Genomic DNA, 23,488 nt, shown 5'->3' with positions numbered 1-23,488 from the left:
TATGAAGAAAAACATTTGTCTACCCATCCATTGATAGTAATGACTTATTCTGGGGGAGGGGTAAAAATAGCTGATTTGTAATTTTGCTTTATTGTTTCTTCTGATGAGCTGAAAAAATGCATTAAAGTGGATAACATGCAATTCTTAATTGTTGGTCTGCAGAGGAATAGAATGCAAGCCACATCTCATGGTGTCCAAATATGGATTATAGCTAATCATGTGTGAAGCAGGTCAGTATGCTGGTGGGTTAGTACATTAACGTTATTCTCTTCTCTCTGCATCTTTCCCCAACTTAATTTTCATTCATTTCTTCTTCTTTTCTTCCCTCCAGCTTCAATTCCAGGAATCATACTTTTTGAGACTATTATATGACATTACCAATTTTTCACATAGCACCACTATTTGTTTCATTTATATTTGAAACAGTTTTGTTTCATTTGTATTTGAAAGTCTCTTAAGATTAAGGCTGGTTCTTAGAATCTATGATTGTGCTACATCGCTTTCGGTTTGCTGACCTTAAATTAATGATTTACTCTCTCGCATTTTTGAACAAAATATAATTGTTTTTGCCAGTAACTTTGCCAGCATATCTCTTTTCCCTGCCCGGCTGCAGCTGCATTTTGTCTGGTTACACGTTGCCCTTTAAAATTAGTTGTACAACTGTTCTTACTTCCTCCTTGACATTTAGTCTCTCTCTTTCATTCTAAGGATTATCTAACAAACTTTCTGTTAAATTTCAAATTTCTCTTATTTCAGATTAAGTCTGTTAACTACTAGTCCCCCAACTTTGTTTTATCTCTATATCTACCTATCACCTATCTATCATCTATCTATCTATCTATCTATCTATCTATCTATCTATCTATCTATCTATCTATCTATCTATATCTATCTATCTATCTCTATCTATATTTATCATCTATCAATCATCATCATCTATCTATCATCTATCATCTACCTCTCTACCTATCTACCTACCTATTCCAGCTTTGTATTTTAAAAACAACTTGCCAATAGGAATTAGTTTGTTTGGAAAGATTAGTTGCATCTATCCTGGAGGGGAACACTAGACCCGGAATGAAAAAATTGCTTTTGGCCATGCTTTCTCACTAACTAGATCAGTGACATTGGTTGGCCAAATGACATAAGCTTGTTTATATCTTAGGACCTCACTGAAAAATGAGGAGGTTGAGCAGATGATTTTTAATTAATTTAGAGATTATCTGGTCTACTTCTAACATTTCATGCTTCTAGTTTTTCAAATATTTTTCTGGAATGTGAGAATAAAAGATGGCCATATACGATTGCAACTGTTACCTCAACTTTTTTCTCAAGTAGATAAATAATTATAGGCCCATCAGCTTATAATCTTTATTTTAACCTTTAGTTCTTTCATATAGTAATAAATGTCCTAAAGTTTACTGAAAACAATACTGTTAAAAAGACAAGAATCAGCATTTATGTTTCTTTAAATGTGAATAATTCATGCTTTTACATAACAATCCATTTTTAGGCATCTACTGACCAGTCAGACAATAGCAAAAAGGTAAAAGGCCAAAGAAAGAAAAATCGACCCGCCTACCCGCCCACCAAGCAAGAATTCCCAAATGTCAGCAGCAGGCACAAGAATCCGTTAGCAGGCCTTCTTTAAAGAGGTGTCACCACATGCTTTGTGAGGTACACGGATGCCTGAGGCAAACATGGATGCTGTGGGCAGTTCTGTGTTAAAGTCCCATACCTTGCAGCCTTCACACGTGATGACTCCGTAGTGGATCCCGGAGGACTTATCACCACAAATTTTGCATGGTATCACTTCAATTTGTGCTGAAATGGAAAACAGACATTTTGAGCTTACAGAGTTGTCTTCTTCCTTTTACACTATTATCTCCCTCCCCACTTCTCCATGTCATAACCTTAGTGTTCGAAGACACTGGGGTGTGGATGTGGGGTCATCTACTACGCTTTAAATGGACTTCTAATTGAAAAAGCATCCATTTGGTTTGCTTTGTTTTTCTCAAACTAAAAAATATACCAGACACCAGAAGTTTTCTAAATAATTGCCTTCATCGTTTTCTCCTTTTCAAATTTGACCTTGAAATAGTGGGTTCAAAAATCCCTGAAACCACAGAATATATAGATGTCAAATTACAATGTACATCTGAAAATTATATAATTGTATTAACCAATGTTACCCCAATAAACCTAAAAAAAATAAGATTAAAAAAAGTCCCTGAAATCCATGTCTTTGGTTTTCTTATTTTGTACTTCAAACATTAAGTCACTATAGCTATGACATTGCTTTATTTCAGCAATATTTAAAATTAGTAAATAAAGTAAAACTGGAGGGCATGGTGGTGACTATATGTTATGTGGCTGAACATTTACTTGTGAAAATGCCAATAATAAATTAGCTATTTACTGAGCATACTCTGTTATGTCCACTAAACTAATAAAGGTTGTTGACACAAGATACGATGCCAATAATCTAATAAAATGTAATTAATACATGGAGAAATAAGAGAAAAATGATAAAGTATGGAGCTGAAATGGTTTCATAGGAAATGACAGTTTGGTTGCTTTTGAAGATTGTGTAGAATTTAGTTAGGCTGAAGTGAAAGCAAGCAGAATTGAACACAAGAGATCTGGAATGAATGAGAGAGATCCAGGATGACCGTGGCTTGTGATCACTGAGACAAGCAGCTTGGCTTTAATGGAAATTTGGGCCATATGGTTCGGTAGAGGAAGTGATATCATATTATAGAGCTCCTGGCAGTAGGCAGAGGAATTTTAACCTGATATCACTGGTCATAAGGAATCAAGAAAGCAAACAGGGGGAAGAAATGATGAAGGTAGTTTGCGTACCTTACGAAGGCGAATTTGGTAGGTTAACCAGAAATAAATGGAAGACCAACTAAAAGGCTATGCCTAACCTGGGTGTTAGAAGATAAAAGTGTGTGTTACATCAGTAGCAGAACAAATGGAAGAGGAAGAGGAAGGATAGTTCAAAGGTAGAGGTGAGAAGATAAATGATAGCAATGACACAGAAGTCGAAGTTGATGAAGAAGGTGACTTCTAGTTTTCTAGCTTTGAGAGTGAGATTAAATAGTAGGTTTTACAAAAATGGGGATGTTGGTAAGGCAACTACTTTGTGGATTTCAGTGTGGTATAAAATTTCCATTTTGCATGTGTGCAATTTGGTGTGATATCTTGTAGGCGCTTGTATATAGAACCTCTTGGAAAGATGATTTTAAGTCATCAGCATTGAGGTTATGGATGAATTCATGAGATAAATTTTATTTAGAGCATAGTAATTCCTATATCTCTGATAGTATTCTAAGTATTGTTAAAATTATGCATACTAGAAAGATCTGCTTTTCCCACTCCCTATTTAAAATAATTATGCAAATATGCTTCAAATGCTTTGTACATCAATATGCCACTTGGATGCTTTTCTGCGTTTCTCACCCTTGAATATACAAAACAAATAAATATAAGACATAACACTCTACAATCTACATTAAAAATAGATAATACTTAGCCTTAGGAGCACATAAAATTTTTTGAAATTAAATATTTCATAGTAAGTTTAAATCATCTTTATAAGCAAAAATTCAGTTATGTCCTTATTTTTCATATGAGAAAATTGAGGATCAAGGTGGTTATTGATGACCTTGAGTTTACCTGAGAGATAGCAACCAGAAATAACCAATTTTCCTGATACTTCATTCAGTAGCCCTTTCTTTGCCTCCCGCAAAGATAAAATACAAATACAATTTTGAATTCCTACATTATTCCAATAACACCAGCTAAAAAGATAATAATGAAAGCACCAGGAGAAAGGACAAAGTCAACTAAAATACTTATTAGACTATTTCTAATTGTTTCTATTCTTTTAGCTTTCCGATTACATGAACTAGTATTTGTTTCCAAGATTTTGTGATATGGAAAAAAACAAGAGATTTGATGTCATTCTATTCTGTTCTGTTCTCCTGGATTCTAGTCCATAATTTGTTAATGGTTGAGGCCATGGCCAAGATAAAGTCTCTGATCTTGTCTTTTGGTTTATAAAGCTTGGCTGACAAACTTCATAGATTTGTGAAGATTAAATGATATGTTTTATGTAGAAGTGCCTTTTAAATAGCAGAGTCACAAAATGTCAGTCTTCATTATCATCAGCATCATTGTTAATGTTATTTCTAATACTTTTGGACAAGAAACACAAAAAGCTATATTATTATTCCTTTACTAAAAATCTTTTCATTAAAAAAAACAAATGAATGACACTATAAGTTATTTGTACTATGTTTTTTTGTTTTGTTTTGTTTTGTTTTTTCTTGGATAACCTTTCAAACTGGATTCTTTACGATTACAAAAATTGACTAAAAGTTCCAGGTATCCATTGTACAGTTGTTAGGCTTATATGATATTAAGTCGGAGGAGCTCTTTGCATAAATTACTCCCCAGGGAGTAACTTACACGTGGGGAGAATCTGCTTCAATAAGTTCTTAATTATAAAATGATCTAACTCTAAAGGAAATGAAAATAGAGGTAATTTGCCCCCTGGGATGTGAGAAGATGTTTTTGAAAGCCACAAAGGTTATCTTACACAACTTCAGAAATACAAATGGGATAAGAAATGATTCGATAGAGCATCTGCATATTTATACATATTTATAATCCTAGCTCAACATGTAATCCTCAAGAACCATAAACATTTGAATGGTATTTTTAAAGAGAAAGAAGCCACTTAAAAGGGCATATGTGTGTTGCTGTATGTGGGAAGGGATTATTGGTTTGGAAAAACTGTGACCATTTATACTTATTATAGCAGAATAGATCATCTGAGGCTTGTTATAAGTAAAGATAAACTTAAGCAATTTAAAGTACTAATTTTTTATTCTCATTTAAAATAAACTGCTTCTGAACTACAACTTCATAATCCGTACTATATGTTTTATAAAGCACACATTCAAGACAAAGTACTTTAGACACTGATTAAGACAAGAGGTCATGTGATTGGTCCAACACTGGCCATTTCTAAATGTCTTGTCATCACACCAGCTGTAGCTTCCCATGCAATTACCTTGCAGTAAATATAGATCTCGTGACATGCTGTTGATAGTGGTTTCAAACTGAACATGTAGGGAGGATTTGGTGGTTTGAACTTCACCAACTGTTAAAATGCTGGTGCGATAAGGAAACTGGGGAAGGAGTTCAACTTTCATACTTTTGCTTGATTCATGGATTAACTCAAAAATGACATTCTTTGAGAGACTAATATAGAGGAGCTGAAATGCCCTGAGAGATGACTTGTGATATGCTCATTTCTCAGTTTTTCCATTTCTTTTCTCTTCCTCTCACTTATATTGTTCTATATGTAATCCTTTGTGGAGACTCTGGTTAAGATTTTGTCTGCGAATTAAATTTTTTGTTTATAAAAGCAATCAGATATAGTTCTTTTTTGAAATGATACACTTACAATGTCAAAGAAAGTCATGAAAGATTTAAAATAATTTGATGTTTTACCTTATATTAGAACAATTTATAAAGTACTGTTAATTTAATACCCCATGATTTGACAGGCAGGTTCTATTCAACAATTATAGTCAAAATTTGTCTTTTCTTTGAAGATGGGAGTTCTCTCTCCCTAGTACCTCCTGAAGGCTCTTCCTTGCTTAGAATCCCTTACCACGATATCTCACAAAGCCACCATATATTCATTTCTTTGCATTTATCAAAATGTACATCTATTCTGTTCTGCTCCCTCAGAACCCCTTGCAGGTAAAGGCAGGTGTTAAATTTGATTAACTAATCCAGGCTAATGAGTTAACTAGAAAATGTATCACTTTGATCCATCAAAATATCTTTAAGTTTAAAAACATCCATCAGGAAGGGGAATAATAATGGGCTATTCTGGTACTTTATGTTTGGAGGAAACATTTTGACTGTGTGCACTCTTGTGGCTCTCAATTCCTACCATTCCATCTCTTACAACTCAATGTGGCCATTTCATATGCTGAGCTCTTTAAGTCCATTTAGGGTCCTGCTCATACTTCTTTTTCACATTTTCTATGGAATCCAAAAGAGAATTTTTATAACTTTCTAAGGTAGTGGTCCTAACATTTCTCTTTTTTTGGTACCATGAAGAAATTTGACATATTCCCTTTTGTAAAAGAGGCTTTAAGCAATACTGATTTTCCATATATGGTGTGAAGAGAAGAAATCAGAATCCTGAGATTGAAGTGGATACATATTTTGGAATAGGCCCCCAAGTGATTCTGATATGATATGATAAGGCCTCATTGATAATGAGCTGAATCAAGTTATTAAGTAAGAATTCTCTGAAGCATGTAAACCATCTGTAACAGAAATAAACCTGGGGACGACGGTAGAATCTGAAAATATTGAGGAGAGACCAGTAATTCTGTTTCTAGGCCCTTGGTTTGGGGCTAGCTATATACTTGTGACATCTTTTGTTCCCCCCACCTTTTTTTTATCCTTAAGAGAAATAAGAACTATCTACCCAGTCTACAATAACTCTCATTCTTGGACACTGGGTTTGCCTCCCAATTTCTGTTTCCCAGAATTTTATAGTTACACTAAAAGTGAGCATGCAGGAAAAACTCTTAATGTCTGAATAAAGCACAATTTGCACATATAAAGACTGATTATATGATAAAGGTGACTATTTTGTTTAAAAATTCTTTTGCAGATGGTCTAAGCAGCCCAATTTGCAGCTCATCTATCCCAACTTCATCTTATTTATCATTTGTGGCAAATTCGAGTTAAAATCACTGTTTGCACTTTTTCCTTCTCTCACTGGCAGGCTAAGTGTCTGCTTCTACTAGGTATAAAATCTTCCGATATCCCATAACTACAAACCCAAGGATGAAGCAATATTCCTAAGATCTGGTTCCACTGTAAATATTGATTTATCGGAAAATAACCCCAAGATTGGGGTGGGATAGTGTGAAAAAAGGAGACCCTCAGGAAAAAAGTAAGTCTTTGAAGTTTTGCCCATATATCATGCCATATAGTGATTCTAAAAGATTACTGATTACATATATTTCATCAGGGCACATAGAATCTTAATCCTAGCTTCCTGCTTACATACCAAATATAGTGCATGAAATTCAGTGCACTCTTAATTCCTACTAGACTGCCCTCATATCTATCAGCATTTAGAGTCTCTCATTCTTCTCAAACTCTTCTCTGTAATATTCTGAGTGGCAGTCTCCATGAGCCCTCTGTTCCATTCAGTTGATAGCTTCTGAATGACCTAAAAGTAACACTTATTTTTATATTATTATAATTTCCTAAACTATAAATTATCATAAGCTAGAGTAAAAAAATTACTATCATATAATGACAAAAGATTATTTTTTTCAAAAGCATGATTTGTAGGATTATCATGAAGCGAGTTGATTTATCTTTTAAATAGGAATATACACCCCCAAGAGTTGCTTGTTTACTCTCTCAAGAAATTTGAAATAACAGAGAATGTAACCAACAAACAAAAATGACAGTGATTATTATTATCATTAGTAGCAATTCTGATAATAAATTAAATATCCCCTTTGGAAACAAAACAAATCACTTTTATAAGTCTTAGTGGTTTTAAACTCATAATTTATAAATTTATTCCCATTGAATACATCTTGTCCTGTCAAAGTTTTAATTATAATGAGATAATGTGTGTGTAGGAGCTGACATCATTCAGGTTGAAAGCAGTTAATGTGTTCCATGACCACACAGGGTGGTCCAAAGACCGGTGGCACTGACATGACCTGGGAGCATGTTAGAAAGACAGATTTTTAAGACTTATCCAAGACCAACTGAATCGGAATTTGCTGTTTAACAAACTCCCCAGGATGGCATCCAAGCTTGAGAACTGTTCTATGATGCCCAGGTAATTACAGTTGTAGCTACTCTGAGAACTGATGGAATTTTTAATTTCTCTGGTACTAGAGGAAGTTAAAAACTTCACAGGGTTTTGGAAAAGTAGTTTCTGCTATTGTCTTTTAGGCATTTCTCTTTTGTTCAAAAGGCGGTAGGACAACTGAAGGATTAGTTACAAAAAAACTTCTGGTCATTAATTGACAAGGCAGAAAAGAAGCCAGTGTATTCCCAGAAACATCTTGCATTACTGTAATTAACACCCAGTGTACCGAGTTTCCTCTGCAGATTTAATGATTGTCAGCTGTGCCTACATCTTCTTCACATTATAACACTACGTGGCAGTGTGTCCTCCTTCTTCTGTGGAATTGCTCTTGGGGTTGTGGCTGCTAGCTCGCTCACTCTCTGGATACTCAATGTGAAAAAGCCTCCCTTGAAAAGATTTTTTAAAAATATTTTTTCTGTTTACAAAATTGAATTGCACAAAGTTTACTTTTTTTGGTGGAGGTAAAGAGGTCAAACAACGTTTGAAACAAAAATGAACTCATTTCAGCTATTCATGGTAATTCTGGAAACAAAATATTTTGGAATCTATCCCATCTCGTGAGGGCAGATTAGTTAACACAGAGTTGGATATTATTAGTTAACACATGATGGATACTCATTGCATTCCTATCATCTACCATTATGTTGTCTGAAATGTGCTACTCAAGTTGTGGTCCCTGACCAGCAGTGACCTACGTGCTTGATAGAAATGAGGACATTCAGGTCTTACCCTAGACCAACATAATCAGAATCTGAATCAATAATCAATATCTCTATGATTCACATACACAGCAAAGTTTGAGAAGTTCTGAAAGAGAGAAAGTAAAGACCTTCTGCAGTTTAACGCTTGGAGTGTCTGCTCCCAAACCCCAACTCTCTATGAAGAGAACTTTATAAAAAAAAAAAAAAGATAGGTACTCTACTGGATAGCCATTTTTTCCAGTTATTAAAAAAAAAAAAAAACAATTATTTTGCTTCAGTGGAAAACCTTGTCTTTCTTTAGCTCCTTAATTTATCTCTGAGCCTCCTTCTCTAGTCTCCATTTAGCTTCAACAGGCAGCTCAAGTTTATGCAGCATCACCTTCACTGAAGGAGAGCAGGGATGGAGGAACTCCACATGGCAGGTCACACTGATGCTTCGCAGTGACCAGGCAGAATTCATTCCCTTGAGAAAAATTCAAAAAGAGCAAAATAGCCTCTTTCAGAAGATAAAAATACAGCTTTTCTATGTTAAAAATCAAATTGCATGAAAAGAATGAAGAGACAAATCATAGACAGAGAGAAAATACTGTAAAACACATATCTAATAATAGACTTGTAACCAAAATATTCAAAGAGCTCTTTGAATTCAAAGAAATGGGCAAAAGTCAGAACAGAGAAGATTTATGGATGGCAAACAAACATATGAAAAGATGCTCAAAATCATATGTCATTAGGAAATTACAAATTAAAACAAACATGCAATGCCACCACACACTTATTAGAATGACTGAAATCCATAAAACTAACAATACCAAATGCTGGTGAAGATGTAGAGAAAAGGAATGCTTATTTGTTGTTGATGGGAATGCAAAATTGTACAGCCAGTTTGGAAGGCAGTTTGGCAATTTCTTACAATGTTACGTGGCCTTACCATAAGACCCAAAAATGTGTTCCTAGGTTTTTACCAACCGAGTTGAAAATTCAGGTCTACACAAAAACCTGCACACAAATGTTTATGGCAACTTTATTCATAATCGCCCCAAACTGGAAACAAACAAGATATCCTTCAATAGATGAGTGGATAAACTAACCGTGGAACATCCAGACAATGGAATATTATTCAGTGATAAAAAGAAATGAACTATTCAGCCATGAAAAGTCATGGTGGAAACTTATATGCATATTGCTAAGTGAAAGCAGCCAGTTTTAACAAGCTACATATTGTATGATTCCAACTATATGGCACTTTGGAAAAGGCAAAACTATAGAGATAGTCAAAAAATCAGTGGTTGCCATAGGTTCAGGGGAGAAGGATAAATAGGTAAAACATAAGGAATTGTTAAGGTAGTGAAATTATTCTGTACAATACGGTAATGATGGACACTTGTCCATGCATTTGTCATAACATTGGAACAGTACAATACAAAGAGTGACCTTAATGTAAACTAATGTAAACAATACAGAGTGAACCTTAATGTAAACTAGGAACTATAGTTAATAATAATGTATCAGTACTGATTCATTAATTGTAATAAACATATCAAACTAATGCGAGATATTAACAATAGAGGAAATTGTATGTGTGGGGGTGGATGGATATATGGAACTCTGTTCAATTATTTTTTAGATCTAACTATAACTATACTAAAAATTCCATTAATTATTAAAAATAATTGAATTACACAAAAGTGCTTCTTGGAGATAGTGTGGATCACCTGAGACAGCCCAACAAAGACAAGTATGGAGTACTTTAAGAACAACCAATTGAGCAAACATGTTTATTTTTGGCACAGATATTTGCAAAACCAAGTTTCTATCCTCACAATGAATACAATGCTCGTATAGTCCCACACAGTCTAACCTGAACACAGGGCAGACTGAGATGAATGCTAACTGATTTGGAAGAGGGAGACATTGATTTCCACTGTGGGAAGCTGAGAAGATTTAGTGAATGAGGTAGCTTTTGAGCCGGGTCTTGGAAAGCGAGCTGGGGCTTCAAGCAGTAAATTTGTAGAGAGAGGGCAAACTTGAAATTGGTGAGTAAAGATTGAAAGAGGCAAGTCCAGTTATGAGAGTAAAACTCCAGATTAGGCATTTAAACTTATTTTGGGGATCTAGTTAATGGAGTTAAATGAAAAGTAAATAGCAAGAGACTGCTTTCAGAATTACTGAACAACCATGCTTTTTATCTGTAGTCACGTCAGGTTGAACCATATGAAATTGCCACCTTTTTTTTGGGAACAGTCAATATTGGCAATTTCATATGGTTCGACCTAATATTACTGTACCACAGTGCTTTAAAATGTGGTTCTTACACTACATTCTTTTCAAGATTACTTGAAAAGACCAATGAACGGGGCATGCTTGATAAATATAAAAATAAAGCCATTAAATTATACATTTGAAGGTAGATAATTCAAAAGTTGGAACACAATTAAATTAAAAGTTGGAACACAATTAAATTAATTAAAAAAACACAAACACACCAAGAAAACCCTAAGTAACTGAAGTTTGAGGTGGAAAGCACACAATACTACTTTCCATTTTCTTCATGGATAGAAGTGGTAGAGACCACCCCTGAAGTTCTTAGCACTTACTCTGAGAGTTTGAAAATAAGAAAAGCATGTCTCTTTCTGTTCGATGACAAAGAAAGACGAATCTCTTAAACTGCGTTAAAAGAGATACAAGGCAAGACTACAGAGAAAAGGACAAGGGTATATTCTAAAATACAGTGATCAGAATCTAATTTTGATGACTTTGTTTTTGAAAAGAGAAACCTTGTAAAATAAAGTGATATTGCATCTTCTTGTGAGATATCTGGGTGGATTATTTTCCACATGAGGACGATGTCCAGGTGAGATCAGAATATCAGCACCATAGTAACATTTTTTTTCTTCTCAATGTAATAATAACTTTATTTAACTGGTTCATAACATCCTACAACTTGCTTGAATGGCCAAAAACTAAACTGTAATATTATTTGTCACTGTCATATTTACAAACACTTTTATTTTTTAATATGCCCTTAGCCATTGATGCAGTAAATAATTATATAAGCAAACTTTAGAACATAGGTGAGATATTTGCACCTGCTTTGTGTGTGTCAGAGAGAGCGAGAGAGAGAGAAATGAAAAAAGAACAATCACTACCAGTAGCCCCAAAGACTTCCTTTGCCATTGATTTAGGAAAAAATTTGTATGAATAGGCCCTCCAACATGACATTAGGGAGTTTTCACTTATGGGAGAACACTTTGGACATATAATCACAGCAGTGATCATTATATAAGAACTCAGCTTTTAGGAACTCAATTTTTTGGATTTTCTGCAAGACCTTTGATTTCGTTTTTAACATAGGCAATGCTACAGTAGCAAATATATCACAAGTTTCCGCATTAAGCATTACACTATTATATTATTTATGTTCTAGCAAACTTACAGTTCAACGCCTTTGCTTCAGCATTAAATCTTGAAATAAAAAAGAAATTATAAGCTTGACAAGACAATCTTAATTTTTACTTTATTTCTAGAGACAAGAATGAGTTCAGAGGTTGTCAAAAGTCACATTTAGGTTTAGTTCACCCTTACATGAATGGCCTTTTTTAAAAAAGGGGACCTATAGAATTTAGAGGAAGGTATTCTTATCTGCATGTAGCACGAGAAATTATTTTAGGTGTATAGCAATAATTTAGGATGTCAATTTAGAAGCTTCCTTTATAATTTCACACTATGCTAAACATGACAAAGGCCCTATAGCAATGTAGGCAAAGGCTTAGCCACCCAACAAATGTAGAATTATTGGTGCATGGCTCCCTCGAAGACTGAAGTGCCTGTTCTGCTGATACTGCACACTTTCCCTAAAGAGATTACCAGCATAATCCTAAACATTATAGGGCCCGAGCTATCTTATTTTTGAGCTCATCAGATCCAGCATGTTGCACATAATCCCTAACAGCTTTATTCAGCGTTTACGTAAGCTGGTGAAGGAACTGTATGAACACGATGACCAAGTAGTAAAAATAGATATCATAATTTTCAAATTCCAAAAGCTCATTCCTTTTGAACTTTTTTTCTACAAGCAGAAAATTCATAATCATTGTTTGATAGTTTACAATCACATTTGCGTAGAGGTGTTTATGGTTGTCTCATTTTTTAGTTATGTTCCTTATACATTAATTTCTACCAAAGGTATTTCGATGCTACCAGGTGGACTGAATTGGTGGGAGAAAGTGGTTTTGTTTTGTTTTATTTTGTTTTGGTCATTTCTTTAGAGGTTTGAATGACTTCTTAAGCAGCAGAGATAGTTATTTTGGGGGAAAATAATGGAGGAAAAAGACTGGTGAAAACCAGAAATTGCTAAGTGCAGCACCAAGTATGCTACTGTGGTAACTTAAAAAAAAAAAAAAAAACTGCAGTTTTAATTTAGAATATTCCTTCTAATTCCACTAAAATTTAAGAGGAAGGTAAAATATCTGCTTCTCTTTGAAAAATGTAAAGACACATTTATTCATAGTTCATTTAAAAAATGAGTTGTGTGTGTGCACACAAACGTAAACTCCTAAAATCATACACTGTGTTTTACGTAATTTTACAACAGGGAAAAATTCATGTTTCTTTGTTGCTTTTTTACACCAAATTAGCGGAGAGAAGAACATTTATGTTTACCTGTCAGCCTCTGCTAATTGTAATTCAAACCCAAAGAGGATTAAGTACATAGACGTTAATACGTCCAGTGTTATTAATTTCTAAACGACAATAGCAACAATATCCTGAGTAAATCTGTCAGTCATAAGGATAAATAGTAGTTTAAAGACTCCATTGATGTCAGAACTGCAATCTGCTGGTAATGGCTTATTTCAATAAAGTTTTAAATATGTACATTTTGAAATCGGCAAATAATTGCATCGAAACAATATCTATTCTTTTTGTAAAAATACAGGCACCAGGAAGCTCTAAACATTGTGGGAAGATGTAATTCTGAGTTTATATAATGTATGAAGGAGTTTTAGTTTGATTAGTAACTTTGAACAGTTGTAAAGTTTATATTGTTTGAAAGAAATATATCAATTTATATTTTAATATTTCCAACTGTTCACTGCTTGGTAGTACTAGCAAAATATGGCAATAAATCACGCATCCTAGAGGTAAAAAATTTAGGAAAAAACTCAAACATAATTCATCTCATTGTTAATCATCATGCAACCAAATTGAATATTTTTCAAAAAGAGATTTCTTACATATTCGAAAGGTATAATATATTTATAAATTGAATTTTTAAAATTAGAGAAGTTGAAATGATTGTAATGCTAGTGATCCCAATGACTAAAATCAAAGCTATAAAATTGTGACAATTGCGACTTCATGTTAGTGTAATATGGCAGATGACTATTTGAATTCAATCTCAAAACTTTTGCATTTGATAATTCATTTTAGAATATGATAATATTTATATATAAATATGTTCTCCAGTGTAAAATAAAGCCTGAGTGACTTATTTATTACGTATATCTTCGAGTCAGAAAATATTGTATTGTTCCCAGATCTAACCATTAACTTATTTTGCTGAGAGTTTATAAATGCTTACTGTCTTGCATGGAGAATAGTTCATATAGCTAAGCATCAGAAGACAAAAGAAAATGTAAAACTCACCAGTGGCGTCAGCTTTAGATTTGAGCTCGTTCTCACACATTTTGACGTTGCAATTAAAAGTCTAACTGAAAAATATTACACTTTTCACCAGCGGTCTGATGAATGCCCCTATGTTACTCTACAACTAGAATCCCAACAGACTGCATTAATGAGATTAAATGAAAGAGGAGTTAAAGGCATCAACTGTTCCATTTCATTAAGTAAGGGTGAAGGGCTGCTCAGGCAAGAAAGGCAGGAAGGAAAATACTGGTTTTTCTTTTTGATACTACTTATTCACAAAGAATGCAGCATTTGCTAAATCACAACCAGCAGTTTAAAAACATCACTTTTCTCCCCAGAATAACAAAGATAGATATAATTACTGCATTTCAATTCTCTTTTGTTTGCATCCCATTGGAATAGGCACATGCCACATAACAGAATCATCTCTGTGATTATAAACATATAATATAAATTTCCTTCAGGATTAGTTTGCTCCATTTTTTAAAATCTCATTTTTTTAAATTAAAATTATCGGGGTGACACTGGTTAATAAAACCAAATAGATTTTCAGTGTACAGTTCAATAATATGTCATATATATACCACTCAAAGTTAAATTTCCTTCTATCACCGAATATTTGACCCCTTATACCCTTATCTACTTCCCTTTCCCTCTGGAGTTTGCTCCATTTATTTTAGACCCTTTAGTGAGGTCCAGGGAAGGATTGCATAAAGGTATTATCGTATTCCTGTTTTCCCAAATATTGGATCAAAGTTGTCTATGCACACAAGCATTTTATAGTCAAAGAAAATATTCAATACCTTACAGCAGGAGTGGCAACAAAGCCTGGGAACCAGTTTGGGGACTTAATACTAAGCTGGTCGCTTGGCACCAACCCTAAGGTCAAGGGTGACTTAATTCTCCCAGTATGCCTCAGTGCTCTCACTTATAAAATAAGAATGATGAAGACACACAGGCAGAAATTTCTGATCTTCATCCCTTGTCACTAGAAAGAATAAATATATGAATATGTAAAAATTGCACTGACTTCCATAGAAAACAGGATGACCTTTATGGGAGAACAAAATGCTCACTTGAGTGTCAGGTTCATTTAACTTTTGCTTAGCATTATTAAATTGTTTCAGTGATGAATCTCAAACCTTTCTCTTTACCCTTCACCTTCCCATCACCTTCAACAACTATGATTTTCTTTTCACTAATCCCTTGTCACAAATGGTTTCTTGATCTCCTTTCCTTCTGTTTCTCTCGTCTCTTAAACATCTCTGCTTTTTCCTGGCTCATGTCGTGGTAGAACTGCTTTTCGATAGGAAGAAAGGCAAGTGGTGGAAAAGTGGTTAAGGGAGGCTGGGTAAACTCATCAAATATTATTGTCAGCATGGTAGAGCTGAGCCCAGTGATGCTCAGCTTTGGATGCTCATTGAAATAATCTAGAACATTGATGCCCAGGGATTTCTCTCTTACCTCCCAAAGATTTGTTTAGTGTAGTGGCCAAGGCATCTAAGGTTTTTAAACATTTCTAAAGTGTTTCTAATGGGCAGCTGGGACTGAAATCCCCTGGAATGTTTCTCAAAATCACCAAAGACATATATTTAATGTATAGATTTCTGACCCTCACCAACTACCGAGTCAGAATCATCTGAGGAGGGGCCTGAGAATCTATAGTAATAGCACTTAAGTATTTGCTACGATAGGTAAATTTGCGAAAAACTCGAGGAAAGAAACTTGGACTTTGAATTAGAACATCTGATTCTAAATTCTTAGGTAAGTTACTTAACATTTTCTGTGCCTCAGTTTGCATATCTCTAAAATAAGATCATAACATCTACCCATTAGAGTTATATGAAGAGTAAATTTGAAAATCTGTAGCACAGTGTCTGGTACCTGTTGGAAATTCAGTAAATACACCTGAAAATCAATCTGCCTGCCCTTGCTTATCTCCAAGACATGCATTTTAGCTGTTGATTGTGGTTATCATTTGTTCATTCAGTCAATATGTATTAATTAATTAATACAAATGCTCCTATGTTACTCCACAATTAGAATCTCAACAGACTGGATTAATTAATTTATTAATAATTAATACTATCTGTACAAGTATTTTTGTACTAGGCAATGAGAAATAAATATTACGGAATTCATAATCCAATGTGTATTGAAAACCTATAAATTTAATTCTATTTAAATTTCTCCATCGTAATTGTCAGTTTTCTGTATAATACTAGAAATAATATTTTTAGAAGACCTGTTGGTAATAAGAAGTGGGAAAGTCATTTTAAAACTTATTTTGGTCAAAAAGTAAACAAATTTTTAGGAAAGCAGATGTTTCATGTGTTATAGTTTAAATAAGGAGACAGAATTGTTCTCTGTGAACTATTTAAAGGTTATTAAATACTAACTTGTGTGAAATGAAATTAATAGGCACACTCATAGGGTGCTGGAAGCCAAATCTCAGAGTTAGAAAGTTATATCTCCTCATGCCTCCTAAGCCTTGAAAAGATCCAGCTCATGCTCTGGCCGAAGAGGAAGTGGGTACCAAGATCATCAAAACAGACTCAGTGGCTTCTTGATACACAGAGTATGCTCATTCCCCTAGAAACGAAGGGCAGGGATGGAGACAGGAGCACATACATGGAAGGAGGGGGCAGGATCCAGACTGTATAGGGGGTGTATGGTCAGTAAAGAAGAAAAAAATGGTTGGGATTTCTCTAGAATTAAAGTTTTCCCATATCCCTTTCCTTCTCAAAAACTTTTCAGCCCTCCATGATTCACAAATAAACCTAATCTCCTCCTTGGCCTGGTTTTTCACAGCCTGGGTCAGCATTGTCTTCAGGTACGCACTCCGTGACCCAGGGCCAAAAGCATCCATTCACCTTTGGATTCTGCCCCAAATTCCTCACTTCTCTGCCTTTCACACCACTTCTCTCTCCTCCATGGCCCTCCTAAAGGCTTTGCTCCTCTGCACTCCAACTACCCACATCCAACCTATTTTTGAAGACTCAGAGCAACTCCCACCATCTCTGCAAAGCATCCCCTGACCACTCCATCCACAGTGATTACCCTGGGCTCCTACGTCCCCACCATTCATTTGATCCTGGTGTTCTTCATTAATCCTATTTATATGCTTACCTTTCACCTTGACTGTAAGCTCCTTAGGGATAAAACTCTCTCTTTGTGTGTGTCTCAGTGTTTAGCATAGAGAATCAATAAAATGTATGGAGTCCATCAGTGGGTGAGGGTACACTTGCTGCCTGACTGAAGCACTGGAGAACTGTAGATAAGTCTCACTACCTACTCCAACCATTTCTTTTTAACTTGTGTTTCACTTTGAGAGCTCATCTTTGGGGCATATTGGCTTATTTGCTTGCTGCCACTTAGTAGAAACGAGAGTTTAAGAAAAAAAGCGCTTGCCTCTTTTTGTTCTTTATTTAATCATAACTGGTTCTTAGTGTAGGAACAAAGAGATTAGAAAAAAAACTTCTCTCGATTTCTTGTTTTCCCTTCATCAACTAACTTTTCTTTCATCCCCTTCATCTGGCATTTAATTGCTACTTTAGACTGTCATTCCATTGGTTTAGGTCTTTCCTCTGTCCTGTTGGTAGATTTCTTTTTCTTTGATTAGGAGTATTATCATGAGAGGTGAGAGAGAGATGATCGCTCCCCTGGATGGCTCTCCCTCGAGCCTATTCCACTGGAGACTGTGGCTGTTATACACTTGTCATACCAACGTGGTACTTAGATTGTCCTTGATATAACAAGACAGTAAGCTAGTGGGACAGAAAAGTTCTTTAAAAAAAAAAAACTCTTCTAAGATTCAAGGGGGACATGAGAAATGAAGCTCCTTAAACAAAGAAGGGTCATGAAAGAGAGAAAGCTTGATTTTATAGGAAACTGTCCCTCTTTAGCACTGTGGTTCTCAAAGTGTCATTCCCTAGAACAGCTGGATCAGCAGCATCACCTGGGAAATTGTTAGAAATGCCAGACCCCTGGCCTGCCTGGTCAGAACTGGTGGAAACCGGTGGTGGTGGTGGTGGTGGCATGGTGGTGGTGGTGGTGGTGTGTGTGTGTGTGTGTGTATGTTGCAGGGGAGACCAACAGTCTATGTTTTCATCCTCTAGGTGGCTTTGATGCACACTCATGTTTCAGAGTCACTGGTTTACAGCATGAGTTTTCCAATTAGGACAAGCTAGAGTTAATTTGCAGCTCTCACATACGAGTTGTATGGTCTGCACAAGTTAGTTAATCTTCTGATGCCTTAGTTTCATCATTTGTAAAATGCTTCCTACCAGATAGAAGTGTTGAAGAATTTAAAGTGATTCCCAAGACTCTTGCTGCAGACCAATTCGGTAAGAATTTTTGGAAGACCAGGCATTTTTATTTTACAGAAGATACCAAGATAATTTTGCACAGAATACTATACTGTTATTATATATTAAAATTAATATTGACAAGAAAAAAGGTGTGAGATTAAATGCAGGTCAGAATTAATCATCAGTAATATTAGATGCCATATTCATTATTTCCATAATTTTATCCCAATTCAATGGTAGAAAAGTACAGAGAATGCTAAAATATAGGTTCTAGAGCATGGTTTCCCACCCTCGCCATTAATGATATTTTGGGCTGGATAATTCTTTTATCCTGAGGAGCTGTTTTGTACATTGTAAACATCCTTGGCCTCTATCAATTAGATGCTAGTTGTGAAAACCAAAGAAGTTTCTAAATATTACCATATATTCCCTGGGGGATAAAATAATCCCTGGTTGACAACTCTAGTTGTTCTATAGTTTCAGTGCCTATATACAAATCTAGACTTCACTATTTAACAGCTATATGATTAGAGCAAGGTATTGAAGTCCTCTGCGCTTCAGTTTTCGCTCCTGTGACATGGAGGTAATAATTGTACCCACTTAATAGAGTTCCGTTATGCCATTTGAAAAATAAAAGAAAAGATGCATATAAAGCACTGAGAACAGTATCTGGACCATGGTAATGTTATGGATTAGATGTTTACGGCTCCCTTTCCCCCCAATTACTATGTTGAGATCCTAACTTCCAATGTGATGGTATTAAGATGTGGGGCTTTTGAAAAGTGGTCACGAGAGTGGAGCATTCATGAATGAAATTAGTGCCCTTATAAAAGGACCCCAGAGAGCTCTCTCGCTCCCTTTTCACCAAGTGAGGATATAATGAGAAGTTGGCAGTTTGCAACCTCGAAGAGGGCTCTCACCAGAACCCGAACATGCTGGTACCCTAATCTTGGATTTCCAACCTCAGAACTGTGAGAAATAAATTTTTGTTGTTTCTAAGCCAGCCAGTCCATGGTACTTTGTTATGGCAGCCTGAACAGATTAAGATAGTACACATTCAGTAAATGTCAACTATCCTTTATAGATGCATAGCTAGATAGAAAGATAGACAGATAGATGACAGATAGATAGATAGATGATAGATAGAGAGATAGAGAGATAGATAGATTGATTGATAGTCTTATTTTGATTCTGCACCTTTGGGAAAACTCTTCTTCTAAAGTCTTTATAAAGAAGTTTTGTAGATGTGTATCCATTCATCAATTCTTCCTCTGAATCATGATTCAGAATGACAAAATACTCATACACACCTTAGAGTCTATAGCTGGTATAGCAGACAGAGAGAAGAGCATGTCAGAATCAGAACAAGGTGCTATTTCCACCCTTTTTCAGCTACACACTTTTAGGAAGTGACTTAACCTCATTTGTAAAGTAGGGAAAATAATTAATATTTCATTTATTTATTACAGCAATTATATTAGACGTTATATGTGAAAGCATATAAGTCATTATCCTGGTATACAGAAGGTGCTCAATAAAGATCTAATTCCCTTAATATCATAGTTGATGAGAGCATAGCAGGAAACAAGTTCAGCTTGGTCCCTGTCTTCATGGACGCAGAATGGTATCTTTTCATTTAAATTGACAAGTAAGCAGTGAAAAGAGGTTTTCTGGTCATGATAACATTTTATTCTGCCAAAACTGCATTTGCAAAATGAGGTTTATGAAGGGTACTTAGTAAGATTAAACATATACTTTAATGTAGTCAAAACTATTCTCCAGAAGGTGAAAAGAATGGGTTAATCCAGTGATGGTTTTATAAATGCATCATTTATGCTACTGCTCAACAGCAAAATTGTAAATATCCTTGGCCTCTCTCCACTAGATGACAGTATCACTCCCTAGCTGTGACAACAAGAAAAGTTTCCAAATATTGCCAAATATTCCCTGGGGGACACTTATCTTGTACAATCTATTTAAGGAAATTTAGTATAATTCTGATGTAGAGTAGTGATTATTACCTTAATCAGTAGCTAAATTATTCTGGTGACTAAGCTTACAAATATTTTAACATTGGTTCAAACCCACATTACAAAAACCATTTATATTTCTAAGCATTTTTCCAATGGTGCTCCTACTTATTTTCCATTCAGAGGAAAGTTATATAGATGATCGAATGGAAAACAAAGAGAGTAGCAATATTCTTATTGGACGATATTAGTAGTAGATCCCAAAATTCAAATGGCAGAAATCTTAAACCCTGGTTTCTCATTTATTAACATATTCTTAAGCTTCCTTATAACAGATCAGGTTTTAAACTTTAAGAAAATTAACAGGAACAATGCTTGATATCATATAAAATATATTCCTTCCATTATTTGAATTATTAAATTGATAAAATACGTAAGTTTAATTTTGGGGAACAAGTAATTTTTTATTTTCATTAAAAAGTGCTAAATATTTTTCAAGACTTTACTTTTTAGAGAAGTTTTACAACAAAATTGAAAGATAGAGTTTTTCTATATAACTCCTGCCATACATATGCATAGCCTCTCCCATTATCAACATCATTCACTAGAATGGTATATATTTTTTTTAATATGGGTGAACCTACATCAACACATCATAACCACCCAAAGTCCATAGTTTACATTAAGACTTACTCACGGTGTTGTACATTCTGTAGGTTTAGACAAATTTATAATGACATGTATCCATTATTATAATATACAGAATATTTTCACTGCCCTGAAAATCCTCTGTGCTCTGTATCATCTCTCCCTCCCTCTTCCCCCAGCAATCACTGATCTTTTTCTTGTCTCCTTTGTTTTGCTTTTAACATTTTTGATATTTAGCAAATTCTATTTAAGTCAGCAGACTTATTTAAGAGTCGAGATTTGAACATTAGGAAATAGCTGAAACCCAATCACTTCTTGACATTTGTTCATTCAGCAAATACATGTTTGTTGAGTACATACAATATTTTAGTAACTAAGTTAAATACCTTCCTTTAAGTTCCTTCATAAGCCTGTATATGAAAATACCACTATGATCTGTATGTAAGCCTACTGTGCAGGAAGAGTAAGAGATTTCCCTGGTTTTCTTTTAGCATCTGGTTACACGTAATAAGACAACTATTATCTGGTACCATGGGAGATGATAGTAATTTTGCATGTTGCTGAATATGCAGCATCACAGGATGAGCTTTGATTATTTTAATCCAGGACACATGACTGTAAGCTGCTGCACCTGAGATCTATATTATTACACACTCTTGCATGGTCGTCATCCATGCTAGCTCAGAATTTTCTAGCAAAATCATTTCCACTTCTCAAGAGTTTGGTCTTCTCCCACTGTGATCATCAAGTAAAAAGAATAACTTCTTTTTATGAACGTCAATGATTTTTAACCCTAGATCTCTAGGCTCTGTCATTTAGGCTCTCCTTAGATTCTATTTTATCTTTCTTTCTGTATAAAGGCATCAACAACATAACCTATTTTACATGAGAACCAGGCAATTCTGTCAGAAAGAATTCAAGTATAGTCATTAGTGTTAAATGAACTCAATAAAAGAGTTGAGTTTCTCATCTTGTATCTTCTAAGGAACATATTCACCAAGAGACAGCCACCAGATACAGTAAATTTACTTAAAATGTAGAAAGTCCAAGAATGGTAGCATTATCTCTGTGTGTCGTCCAAGTTTGCATTAGTAGAAAGAAATCTGTCCCTGAAGCAGAACTCTGCAGTTTTTTTTCCCTAGCTCATCCTGGGACATCTTACAGCATCTTACAGCCAACCAAAATTGTGAATATTTTACTGAACGGAATAAGAAACAAATTGAGAATGTAAAACCACATAAACAAATCACATGTTGCCAAACTAAATGTAGATTTAGCATCCTTGAAAAACAAAATCTTTCATTTCTAACTTAAAAGTGAAAACAGGAGTTTAGTCTGATTTAAAGTTAAAAGCAGAAAATCCTGAGAAGCAATCAAAGGCAAATATATCAAACCATTCACTGTTTTCATTTGCAGACTACTCCAGGATCCCTGAAATTAACAGCTACTACGGACTGAGAATTTAGTATGTGCCAGGCTCTGTGTTAAGAACTTTAATGCACTACTTCATTTATTTATCACAATAACTCTGGGAGGTAGATGTTTGTACTCTCAAGTAACTGGTGAAGAAACTGAGGCACAGCAGGGCTAAGGAAGGGAACCTATAGTGGTGGTGAGCAGCACCAGCTCCACCTCCTGCTCTGTGTACTTGTTAGATATGCAGATTCTCTGGCCCACCTCAAATCTTCTGGGGTATGGTACAGAAACTCTAGGAGTGAACATTGTAGCACTCCGTGTTTTAAGAAGCCCTCCAGCTGATTCTAATGACTGTTGAAGTCTGAGAGTAATGGCTTAGACCACACAATTAATAATGGTGGATCCATGTCTGTTTTGGCATTTAAGCCCACACTCTAAATTACATACACAATAGATAGACTTGTTCACAAACGTGGGAGACCTTTAGGGGCACTTGAAGAAAGATATACTTTTTACTAACTGTTAAGTTTTGCTTGTTTCATCTATTTGAAGAAATCCCGAAGGCCTATGTTTCTAGCCCCTGTGATTTCAGCAGGGCTCGATGATCCCTGCAAACAAGGACAAAATGCACATTCCACAGGCCTTTCCTTCTCTGTTTCTAAAGAGCAGACAGACACTGGGTTACTTCCTCACTGGGGCAATCTGACGATTGCTGTGGTGGACAGAATGCCCGCACTGTGGAAAACAGAGCATGTCACTGTTGTTGGGGTTAAAAATCCACTGCATGTTTCTCTTGGGGGTCACTTACCAGCAATATCATGAGTTTTTGGTTCTAAAGTCTATCTATGATCCTTT

The 23,488-nt window shown here is 35.1% G+C and overlaps 1 protein-coding gene across 1 annotated transcript in view; it reads right to left on the bottom strand.

The window, feature by feature from the left end:
• The window catches only part of RORB (RAR related orphan receptor B), a 175,857-nt gene that overhangs the window by 47,029 nt on the left and 105,340 nt on the right, over positions 1-23,488 (bottom strand). Inside the window, exon 2 of the mRNA XM_039842388.1 lies at positions 1,739-1,824. Within this exon, the coding sequence (XP_039698322.1) occupies positions 1,739-1,824 (86 nt within the window). The remainder of the gene's footprint in view (positions 1-1,738; positions 1,825-23,488) is intronic.

The sequence above is a fragment of the Pteropus medius genome, unplaced genomic scaffold, assembly GCF_902729225.1.
Source record: "Pteropus medius unplaced genomic scaffold, Ma_sr-lr_union100, whole genome shotgun sequence".
NCBI classification, from domain to species: Eukaryota; Metazoa; Chordata; class Mammalia; order Chiroptera; family Pteropodidae; genus Pteropus; species Pteropus medius.
The sequence above is the reverse complement of the archived record's forward strand: the minus strand, read 5'-3'. Positions and strand labels throughout refer to the sequence as shown.